The following is an 11,953-nucleotide window of genomic DNA, read 5'->3' on the forward strand; positions in this document are numbered from 1 at the left end:
CTCCCAAAGAAAACACTTGTTCCAGATCTGAAGTGCCAGCAAAAGCTGTGGTTGCCCCTCAATACACCCTCTCCTTAGGCCACAGCAGCTGTCTTTATTTCTTTTCTTTTTTTTAAGCTTGATTCTCAAAGAGAACCAGTTCTGGAATCTGGGACCCATCTCACATGGTCTAGTCACACAGGCACATCCTCAAAGACTTGCATCTGGATTGCCTTGCTGGTCCTAGCCTGTCCATCATTTCTGACTCTGAGGTGACCTAGGGAAGTGTTAGCAGTTACTCCTGTGAAGAGCTGGGCAGCCCCTGTCCAAGAGCTTCCAGAACCAGCCAAGAGTCTCTTCCACCTCTTTTCCTGCTTCTATGCTCCCAGGAAACCACTCCAGTGACAGTGATGGGAATGGCTGACAGGCAGGGGTCTGCTGGAGGGAGGCTGCAGTCAGAGCTGGTGCCTGACTTGCTGTGTTCCCCAGTCACACTGGTCAGCTGGGGCAGCACAGGGGGAGAGGCCAACCCTGCCAGATTCACTCCATCATATTGCTAATATGCAAGTTAAATTAATATTTCAATCATTTAATAGCAACTAATATACAACTACCCCCACTGGCACCCACCACCATGCTAGGTGACCTATACTGCACCTTTTTGCTCCCTGACCCAACCTGGAGGTGCAGGGGTCCCGTCCCGGCTGCCCTGCCAGTTGCTCTGCAGGTGCTGGAACCTCAGGAGTATTTCCCCCAGATTAGAGAGCCCTCCACCCGCAGGGAGCCCTGATTGGAACCCAGTCTGCATTTGCCTTTAATGGACCTTCTTGAGAGGTAAGAATACAGACGTCACAGCCAGTGGAATACAAAAATAGAGCCTCTTTTTTTGTTAAAAAAACAAAACAAAACAAACAAACAAACAAAAAACCCAACAGCAAACAATATCAACAACTAGAACGCGGGCTCCGCCAGCACCTCCCCTGCCCTTTCGGCGCAGCTCTCAGCTGACAGAGCTGCTCTCCAGTGTCCCCGGCGGCGACTGTGGGAGGGGCCGGGCAGGCGCCTACCGGGGCTCGGGGGCCCAAGTCCTCTGGCTGCCGCGCAGGCTGCGCGTGAAAGGCGGGTAGTTCAGGAACTCGAAGCGCAGGCTCTGCTCAGTGGTGTGGTGGCCGCGGGGCAGCCGCTTCATGAAATGGACCTCGCGCTGGTGCTGTCGCGTCTTGGAGCCCTTGCGGGGCCGGCCCTTGCGGGTGAAGGCCATGTACCAGCCCTCATACTTGGCATTCTGCAGGGCTGTGTAGTTGTTCTCTAGCACGATCTCCGTGAAGACACAATCCTTGCCTTTGCCGTTGCTCTGCAGGTAGGGGGGCAGATGCGGTGTTATGAGCCCCCCATGTGAGGCAGAGGGCCAACGGACCCAGACAGCAGGTGGGCACCCCAGCAGATGGTGATGGGGGCAGGAGCCCAGCCCCACCTCCTGCCCAGGCACCCGCTCTCTAATCCCTCACAACCAGCAGCCCACCCGGCAACTTCCTGTCCTCCTGGGCAGCAGTGACACATGGCTGTCTACAGAGGGGCTGGGCCCACGACAGAGAGGCAGAGTGAGGGGCCCAGAGCCTGCCTGCTCTGGCCTCCTGCCCACCAGTCTGGCCTGGGCTGCATGCGCTTCCCCACCTGCTTGCCTCAGCACCACAGGACTCCAGCTCCCAGCCCAGGGCAACCACCCTATGGGGGAGGGGAGCCTGGGAGGAGACTGAGTCCCAAGCCCCAAGCCTAGGAAGCTGGGGAGCTCGAGGCTGGAGAGGAGCCGTGACTAATGGGGCCATTTCAGAGCTCGGCTGAGGGGGCCGGGCCTGCGGCTTACTGAACATTCCAAATGCTGGTACCATGTAATTGGACATAATAGCAAAGCAATTTGGCGATTTGTTAAAAAGATATATGGAATTTACCAACCCCCCCCCCAGCACCTTCCCTAGGCTTCCTCCTTCGTCTTTATAGTTTTTCCTCTCTTAAGCAGTTTCCTTCTTCCTTACCCCCCACCCCCCACCCAATCATTAGGTAACCCCAAGGTGGCTACGTTTCTCTGCACACCTTGTTGAGATCACAGCACAAGAATGTCCTTAGAGGAGCTAAACCAGCCCAGGCTGCCCCTCAGGCCCAGGGCCCACCTCCCTCCAAATACCTCACCTTGGCAATCAGCTTCCCCTTCTTGTTCATGCAGATGTAAAGACCTGTCTCTGCTCCACGGACTCGAACCCGGCTCCCAAAGGTATCTGTTTCCACGATGAGCTTTGCTATCAGAGAAGGTGTGGGAAGGTCACTGAAAAGCCCCTGACCCCACCCCACCCCCAGAATCCATAGCCTCCCCCTCTCTGGTCCAAGGACTTATCACATCCCAGCAGCAATTGCTGGGCTAGGCAGGTCAGGCACTCAAAACATGGGCTCCAGCCCCAGCCCAGCTACTGACATGCTGTATATCCCTGAGATCTCTTGAGTTGAGAAGTGATGGGATCAGCTTACAAACTGGGTTCCACAGAAGGGACTGGGACCATCGAATTGAAAAAGGTGCACCTCTATTCCTTCCATTGTGTTTTCAAACCAGACAGTGATAACTTGTATGTTAAGGTTACAAGTAAAATTTAATCTGACCAGAGTTCCTTGGCTAATCAAAAGATCCCTAAGGATCCCTCCAACTTAGATTATTTTGTGTACGTGCCTCAAGGTTATTATGTGAACATCCAGGTGTAGTGGTGACCTCCAGTCCTGAAGCCAAAGGTAAAAGCATCCTCTCCTGTTCCTGGCATGTTGGTTGGAACTCACAGGCTTGATTACCCCTGCCTCAACCCTTTGGGCAGCCCTGCTCTGCTAAGAGATGAGAACAGTTCTCCCTACACACAGCCCAAAGCAGATTTTCAGAACTTCAAACACCAGCTGGGAGGATTTTGCCTGCATCTTTCAGCTTCCCAGGCACCAGACCACAGCCCCAAGTTCCAGACAGCAACAACTCAATATTTTCTCTTTCAACCTCCATCATAGCTGGGCTTCTCACCCCTGTGACCAAATTCTTTCTGGCGGGTGAAGAGGAGAGAGACTCAGGCAGAGCTACTTGCAGTCTAGACAGCCAGAAGTAGGGTCTGACTTCTGTGCCTTGTTCCCCACCCCTTCTCCCCTTAGAGAGCCAACTTACCCCAGAACCCATCCACATTATCTTTTCATGCAACTGCTCTCTTAGAAGCCATCGAAAAAGAGAGCAAGGGCTGACCTTGCTGATGGGACAGAAGGGGCTGGATCTTCTGCCCTTCCTACGGCAGAGTCCAGCCTTTTGTGACATGGTTCATTCTCTGTTCCTGAAACCAGTACCAGAGGTGGGGGAGCACTGAGGTCAGCAAGGCAACTCTCCCTGCCTTCACTATGACTATGCACCTCTTCACATAGACATAGAGCTGGGAACCAACCAGTGGCCAAAGTCCCCAGTCTGGCCCCAAGTCAGCTAGGAAATCAGCTGTCATCTCCTCCTGACCACTTCCTCTTCAACCTTGCCAGTCTGCTCATGCCTCTTTGGGTCTGCCTTCCAGAGGCAGGAACATCTGCTTTTTAGGGAAGGATACTGGCTGGAGAAGGGAATAGAGGAAACCACTCTGAAGATTCTGGCTAAATGGGGTATATAGGAACAGAGTGGGTGCCTTTATCCCTTCCTAAACCTCTTAATGAAGTAATTGGGATCTCTCCATTATTCTTCCCAGACTCTTCTTTCACCTTTTTCTATACCTCGGCTCTTGGGACTTCCCACTCTTACTCCTCCCTTGCAGGCAGGAACCAGGGAACCCTGGGTCTAACGAGAGAGAAAATGGGAAGCAGACTTCCTTGATGTCTGATTGGCCTTCCCTCCCCAAAATCCAAGGATGCTGGGCCATTTGCTCCAATGGAGTAAGCCCTGAAGGAGCCAGGCATTCGTACCCTTCCTTGGAAGCTGAGAAGGGCAGCAAGCAGCCAATTTGGAGGGACAAAGGGCCCGTAGGCCAGCTCTACCAGCCCAGCGGGGGAGCTTGGCCACCGGGCAGGCTGCCCCCACCCCCACCAAGAAAGCCCTCACTCTCCTTCCCGAATGGATCTGGAAGCTGGGCTGCAGTTCACATCGACTTTCCCAACTGAGCTTTTGGAAAAGCTTAACATTTTCAAACCTATTCTTCCACCCCAGTGACAGATTTATCCCAGGAAAATTATGTCTCCTCCTCCAGCTTTGAAGGGAAGTCAGCTACGTTGATGCAGAAAAAATGCAGCGAGACATACTCGATCCCCCAAACTGGCTCGAGAAGAGGAGAAAGTATTCAGGAAATGTTAAAAAAGGTGAAAGTAAGAAGAGTTTTAATCGCTCTGCCAGACGCGGGGGTCTCTCCAGAGATTCATAGAGAACAATCTTGAACCTCTTTTTTACATTTACAGACTTGCAACTCCTTTCAAACTCCACATCTGAAAAAAGGCTGGTTCTTTTTCTGTTTTATATCATTCTTCATTTTTCTTCTTAGCTCTTAAAATGCCTCACCTTTTTATTACATTTTAATAGAGTCTTCCTCTCTCCTTTCATGCTTGTTTAACTTGGTCATTATTTAAAGGTTTTTAAACTCACAATAATCACTCTCTAAAAACAACACCAGCAGCCCAGAGGGCTTGCTTTTCTCTTGGTACATCCAGGACTCTGGAAATTGGCTATGTTTCAAGGCAGGAATATTGAATGTTTTAGAAATCAATCAGTCCTCAGCCTCTCTGCCGGCAGTAGCTCCCTCTACTCACCACCCAACAGGGAGTAGGGAACCCTGGCCACAGTCCACCGCCACCCGCTGCCTGCTGCCCCACAGTCTGCCTGGGTTCTCCGCAAGTGGAGCAAGGAAGGCCCCTTTCCAGGCTTAGCCCCCAGTGTGTAATTGACCCTTCTGATCAAAGTATTTAATGGTTCACAGTATCTCCCTTTTCTGAGCTAGAAGAGCTAGAGGGATTTCTCTCCCTTCTCTCTCCCACTCTCCTTTTGTGGGCCCTGGTGACATATCCTCTTTCAAGAGCTTCCCTTAAACGTGGGCCCCCTCCCCCCTGAACCCCCAGCCTCCACCTGCATCTGGGGAGGGGTGCATAAAGGGGGAGGTGTAAGGGAAACTCTTGAATTCATTCATCTGCTGGGCAGGGAAGGGGGCACCTGTGGGCTAAGTCCTCCCCAGGGTCCCTTCCCCAATACTGTCTCTCCAGCTGACCCACAAGACACCTTTTGGTTCTAACCCCTACAAGCCAGCCTCTGGCTAGTACAGCTGGGGTTACCACCTTCCACAAGCTACTTTCATTGAGGTGGTGCCACTAAAAAGTCTTACCAAAAGGATCCCCGTCTTCTGCCATGGCGTTGATGCGCTTGTTGGCCAGGACCTGCACGTGCTTCCCGCTGGTGCGGCTGTAGAGCTGGTAGGTCCGAATGAGGCGGCGGCTGAGCTGATCCGTCACCAGGCTCTGCTCCCTCACATGCTGTGTAAAATTAGGTGAGGACTGAACAGTTACCTTTAGGAAATTGAAAAATACACAACACGCCATTATAATGCTACTCCGCCCAGGGGCCCGAGTGGCCCCCACACCCCGGCATCCCCCTCCTGCTGCACCAGGCAGCCAGCAGAAGCTGGGGGGATCCCCCCCCAAATGTCGGCTCAGGCCACCAACCCCCACCCGGGAAAGTCACCCAGACCCAGCCCGGGATGGGATAGAATCTGGACCCACCTGTTGGGAAACACCCTGGGGCTCCCGGCCAGCTCGGAGCAGGGAAGCGGGCACCCTGCCCAGCGCAGGCCCCCCGCCCGGGCCTTCCTAGAGGAGCAGGGTGCTTTTAAGTATGGAGGCAGCGCTACCCGACCGGTGACATTTATAAAGACAAATTTACGGAGCAAATATTGAGCGCACAGGGCCTAGGCACCCCATCATTGGGCCAAACCAACCACAAGTCTCCCCAGAGGGCCGCCGAGAGGGTCCTTGCTGGATTCACCTGGACTTCCCTGACAACAAACGTCCCCTGGCTCCAGCTGCCCCCTTCTTCAGAGGCCAGGTGTGGCTTCCAGTAGAGTTCCCGTCCACCCAATCTGGCTAGCGTATGTGTAAGACAGTTCTATACTCAAAAAATCTTGGGTTCCAGCCTTGCCACTCACTAGCTGTGTGACATTAGGCAGGACACTACCACTCTGTTCCTTAGCTCCCTCCTCGGGCTAGTTCGGGGCTGGATTTCTAATGTTTCTTCCATCCCTGAAGCGCTGGTCTTGCCCCTGCCCGACTTTGCCAGCCGGGTTCCCCGCCAGCTCGCCTGGCCCCCGCCTCTGCGCTGCGCTCCTTACCTGGGCTTGGAGGCAGAGAACCAGCAAGTGCAACAGCCTGTGGGAGACAAAAGCGGGCGGGAGAGAGGCGCAGGGTGAGCGGAGAGCGCGCGGCGGGCGCAGGCCAGGCTGGGGACGCGGGGGCGGCGGCGGTACTCACAGGCAACTCAGCGCGGAGCGGGGGCTGCCCATGGCGCGCGGCCCCGGGAGCACCGAGAGCCCTGACGGGATCACGCCGTCCCGTGGGCGGTCGCGGGGGACGGTGCCGAAGGGGCGGAGGCCGAGGAAGTTTAGGGTGCGGGAGCTCAGCTGCGATCCCGACGTGGCTCCGCGGGTCCCGTGGAATGTCTTGCTCGCCGCGCCGCGCTAAGTCGCTCTGAGCCGCTGCCGGAGCCGGTGACCGCTGGCTGCTCAGGAGCCGGAGCAGGCGGGAGGGTAACGGGCCGGCGGGGTGGGTGGGTAGGTGGGAAGGGAGGGGGAGGGGTGGGGCGGGGGGCGCCGCACCGGGCGCGAGGGGGGAGTGCGGGGCGGGCGGCCGGAGCCCGCAGCTCCCGGCTGGGAGCTGGGGCCGGGTCGCAGCCCCGGGCGGGGGCGGGGCAGACTGGGGCGGGGCAGCCCACGGGTCTGGGATTGGGGGTCTGGACTAGGGGAGGGGTCTGGGGACCCGCCAGAGGGGCGGGGGAGGCTAGTGTGGGCGCCTCCCACCATCCCCTGGCGCTCTCCTGGGGCACGGATGCGCGGGGATGGGGGCGCCCAGGGCAGCCTCCTAGTTGGGGTTCCTAGGCCCTAGGCTTGGCCCTCCAGGACTACCCGGTGCCTACGAGCCTGGTCTGCTTATACCTCTGGCTTCACGTCTTGTCAATAAGCCACCTACTGTGTGCAACGACCAGGCTTGCTCTTTAGGAGAGGCCGCTAATAGCTGAATGAATGATTGTGTGCCCATCTCTAGTAAAAGAACGTGTTTCTGTCACCGGGGGCCTGGCTCTTCCATCTTTCTGCTGTGTATGCAGCCAGTCTCACCAGTTTTTCTCAATCTCCAAGGAGGCCCTAGAGAGAGAAATGCCTTCCCCTACCCCATTATCACCATCACCCCACCACCAGCAGCAGCCTGAAGCTTGAGAGGAACCAGGAGACACCTACATGGAAGGAGGATCCCAGAGGTTCCCAGCAGTACTCACAGCCACTGCCCCCCACCTAAAACTCAACAGGCACCGGGGGCAAAGGACTATTCGCAGCAGCATTTCATGGGGAAAGGGACTTAGATGAAGGCTACCCAGCCCTTTCCTCCTTCAAGTTCCATTATTTCATTTAGCAGGTATTTACACTTGTGTACTAGGCAAGGACTGGTGTCTTGTGTCAACTGAGGGGTCGTGTGTGTGTGTGTGTGTGTGTGTGAGAGAGAAAGAGAGAGAAAGAGAGAGAGAGAGAGAGAGAGAGAGAGAGAGAGAGAGAGAAACTTGTCTAAGCCTTTCCCAGTTCCTCACCTCATTGCTTCCCTCCTGGGACTTCTGAACACTCTGAGCCACCATTCTGTTTCTGTGGGAGCAGCCTGGGTGGGCAGAGGTGCCCTGAGGAGCAGGTGGAGCCATTGATCTCCTACCCAGCTGCTGTCTTTATCCACAGCCTCCTCCCCACTGGCCCTCCATGACCCTGTGGGTAGGGCTGGAGGGGTTGGGGTGGTCCTAGGAGGCCATCAGGCTAGAGGGAGGCAGGTGGGCCCTTGTCCAAGCACAGCCAGGTTCTGCCTATAACCTTTTTTTCCGGTGTCCCACATTTCCCCATTCCCAGTCATACATGCAAACACTGAGCAATATATAGAATGGAAAAGAGAGAGGTTCATTTTAATACCTCATCCCTCCTCAGAGAAATAGGCTTCCCTAGCCCGCTTGTTATTCCCATGTAGGAGTCTGTTCACTCAGTTCTTGTTCCCACAAATCCGAAGGCAAGGACCATGTCTTACTAGCTAGGCAGAGTTGTTCTGCAGTTAGTGTTCACTGCATGAATGGCAGAGCTAGGCAGAGTTGTTCTGCAGTTAGTGTTCACTGCATGAATGAATGAATAATGAGGAAACTGGCTGAGCATTTAGACTTCAGCCCACAGGCAACTTCCCAAGGAGACTTGCCTCCTCACCCCCACCAATAGAAAATAATCATGAGCACCAACATTTACTGAGCACTTGTATCTTCTAAGATCTTGGCAGGCACTATCTCCTCTAAATCTCACTAGGAAGTGGGCACATTAGGGGGTAGATAAATCAGATGGGGCTCTAAGGCCCACAACCCAGGTTGGCCCTTTTCTTTCACTGTGCTTGGTCTAGGGACCATGACTTCTTGTCTGCCTCCCTATCTGTGTTGCTCAGAGCAGGCAAGGGAGATGTCTGATCAGTCTTAATACTACTCTGTGTATATAGTAGGCCCTTAAAAGTGTTTATGCATATGTATTAGGGAATGAATGGAGAAACAGGGAGCAAGGGATGGCATTTTCTGAAAATGCCTCCTTCCCACTATGAACTCAGTCTGAGAAAAGAGCAGGAAGCAGCAAACAGGATCCAGGTAGGGGTCATGGCAGCCAGCCCACTTAGTAGTGTATACATTGTCCTAGAGTCAAAACCAAAGTCATTCTGAGTACCTGCCCTCCATGAAGTGGAGGCAGAGCATCTGGCTCAGATCAGCATTATGCCCAGATTTTGGAGACCCCAGAAGGATATTTGTTTTTGTGGTGCTGGGTATGGAACCTGGGGCCTTGAGCATGCTAGGCAAGAACTTGATGGCTGAACTACACCAGTACCCAGCCTTACAGAAGGTTCTGAAAGCTAGACTGAACCTCAATGATCTTCACCTATCTTCTTTCTTCTCCCCTAGAGGAGATGGGCATCCTGGGTCCTAGAGAGTCCCAGGTTAGGTTTTAGTACCACTCCTAACCTCTCCTACCTCCTGTTGAAGGACCAAATTCCTTTACCTTTGGAAACTCTCTTGCATCCAATTCATGGTGATTCCTCTTATCTCCCCGAAAGTTTGTGTCTCTGGGGACAGGGGCAGAAGGGTCATTCCCGCAGCAGGCACCCTGTTAGGCTGGGGCACACCCCTTGACTGACAGATGCAAATGTTCCACAGGGCCCCCGCAGGCCGCTCTCTCCCTCCCTTCCTTGCAGGCCTCCCAGCCAGCTCCCTCCTTCCTTTATCTTATCAAAGCCCCGTAATTACAATTGCTATTTTGTTTCCTCGAATCTGCAATCAGAGCTCCCGGGTCCAGATGAGCGAGCGCCTGTCAACCTGATCGCTGAGTGACAGCCTGGTCACCTTTCCCCGCAGCCCCCACACTCTGCAAACAAACACACACACACACACACACACACACACACACACACACACACGAGCGTGAGCATGCTCTCTCACACACGCTCACACACTCCCTCTCCTGAAAACACAAACACACTATTTGCCAACACGAATGACTCCTCTCCACAACCCATTCTCTTCGTCCTCTTCAGTACCCAAATGCACCCCTTGCCCTGCGACTGGCTCCAGGGCCCTTCACACTTGCCGTGTGGGAGGCCTAGACTGCCTCTTGCTGAGACTGAGATGCGTGCCTCCTGAGCCTGCCAAAGATTCAAATGCAAATCACTGAGACAGTGTCTTGTGCTTTGCAAGTCCCCTGGGAGGCTTAGCTTGTCCTCTAGGAGTGGCACACCTTCGCTCCCCAAATACAGGGCTGGCCTTTCAGCGGTCTGCAAACATAGGTACATTTTCACATTTTCATCCCCTAACCCCCAGCGCTCTGGCGTGATGCAGGTACAGAAAAAGGGAATCGAGAGGCGGGGAGCAGGAGAAAAAACAATTCCCAGCACCATCTGTGAAGTGCCAGATCAGGCTAGGGAAACTCCTGGACTAAGAGGATGTGGATTGGGCCCCTACTGAGGGCAGGAACGTGCTAAGAGCCCTTCCCCATTCTCCACCCCAGACCTACCAGCAAAACATGGGAGAAATACAATGGGTGATGAGCTGTCCTTGCAGGGGCGGGGAGCAGGACCAGGATCACAGCAGGGGGTAGATGGGTCAGCTTGGGAAGCTTCCTCCACCCCAAGAAATGACTTGGTGTTGCCCTCAGCCAGTCTCCAACCAAGCACCCGCTGAGGACTTTGAGGTTGGAGCCCAGAGGAGGAAGGGAAAGAAGGAAATGTTGCCGCCCAGCCCAATTCCTCTACTCTGGCACAAGCACTTCAAGTGAATGAATGAATGTATGTATGCATGCAAGCCTTAGTTATTTATTCTCTCGCCTTCAGCCTAAAATTCGGCTGCCCAGACAGCCCACAGGATTAATAGGGCCCGCACCATGCTGCACACCTAGAGCCTATAGAGGCAGCTTGGGGAGTGGGTATGCCACAAAGTTTCGACCTTGTCCACCAGAGGGCACCAGTTCCACTTTCCCAGTTCTCACCAGACCCGTCTGGCTACTGGGGTGGCAGCACTTTATAAGGTCATCCCCCGTGGAAAAAGGAGGCTGAGACCCTAATCACAGCAACAGACAGGACAGCTTCCTTTATTTTTAACCTGAGGCAGGGTGGGTGAAATCAGGATCCCTAACTCCTCAACACAGCAGGGGTGTGTGTGTATGTGTGTGCGGTGGTGGTGGGGGTCTCTCAGAATGTGAAGAGGGGCTGCTTTTCTGTATTGTGGGAACTTCCCTCAAAGTCAATCTCACCTGCCCTAATAACAGCACCTTTGTTTTACTTATCTGAGGAACCCTTCCCCATGCCTACTCACTAGCCCAGCAGCTGGTGTGGGAATAGGCCTGACCCCCCTCAGGCCCTGTTCTCTGTCCATCCTCGGCTTGTCTGGCCTCATGCTGTCTGGAGAGGTAATGTTTTGTTTGTTTGTTTGTGGGGCAATGACACCCCCTCATCAACACAGCTGCTGAACTGCTGACCCCAGAGCTGGTAACATATATCTTCACCCTCATACAAGTACATCCCTTTCTCTCCTAGCACAGAAAGTCAAAGCCCAGAACCACCTGAGTTCGGGCACCAGAGATCTCTACACCAGGCGGTGTGCTGGGGGATAGGAACCCCTTAGCCTAGGAGGATGATTCCCAGAGGCCCTTTTCTGTCCCCATATGCCAGGCCACCCGGATTCTGGTTTCCCTGTCACCCAATCTGGCTAGTTCCCTCCATCTGGCCCTGGGAATCAGGTTTCTAAGGGCCAGCCCTGCTCAACCTGCCTGAAAGACTGAAGGAGGAGCAAAGAGTAGTCTCCACCCCAACCTTCAAAGGCCCTCTCTGGGTCTGAGTTCCCTCATGGGGCTAGGGATGCACATTCCTCAGGCTGCTTAAGCCTGCTTATCAGCCCCCCTTCCCATCAGCCTGAGTGCTGACAGAGGCCCAGACCCCTTGTTTGGATGTTGATAACCTCCTGTGATGGCCCTCCCCCACTTGCAGAGGCTGGGAATGGGCTGGCTGTTGGGAGATCCCTCTTGGCAAGGCAGTTGAGACCCAGACATGGTCCTGGCGCAGGGTTCTGGGGATAGCAGGATCCCACATAGCTCCCCACCCCAGGTCCAGGGCCACCCTTTGTGCTGCCACAGTGCCACCTGGTGGTCCCTAGGGAAATGTCACTGGCATGGGAAGAAGCCACACAGAGCAG

At 54.5% G+C, this 11,953-nt stretch overlaps 1 protein-coding gene across 1 annotated transcript; it reads right to left on the reverse strand.

Annotated features, from left to right (window-relative positions):
• Positions 1-876: 876 nt before the first annotated feature.
• Positions 877-6,689, reverse strand: Fgf8 (fibroblast growth factor 8). Its single transcript, XM_046450467.2, has 6 exons — positions 6,475-6,689; positions 6,336-6,372; positions 5,731-5,817; positions 5,337-5,517; positions 2,167-2,273; positions 877-1,333 (listed from the first exon to the last, which is right to left on the reverse strand). Exons 1-6 carry the CDS (start codon positions 6,504-6,506, stop codon positions 1,043-1,045), a joined length of 735 nt encoding a protein of 244 aa, XP_046306423.1. The 5' UTR covers positions 6,507-6,689; the 3' UTR covers positions 877-1,042.
• Between the last annotated feature and the right edge of the window lie 5,264 nt (positions 6,690-11,953).

Source organism: Marmota monax, unplaced genomic scaffold (genome assembly GCF_021218885.2).
Source record: "Marmota monax isolate L192 unplaced genomic scaffold, Marmota_monax_Labrador192_F-V1.1 WCK01_AAM20220418_F8-fsc00004, whole genome shotgun sequence".
NCBI classification, from domain to species: domain Eukaryota; kingdom Metazoa; phylum Chordata; class Mammalia; order Rodentia; family Sciuridae; genus Marmota; species Marmota monax.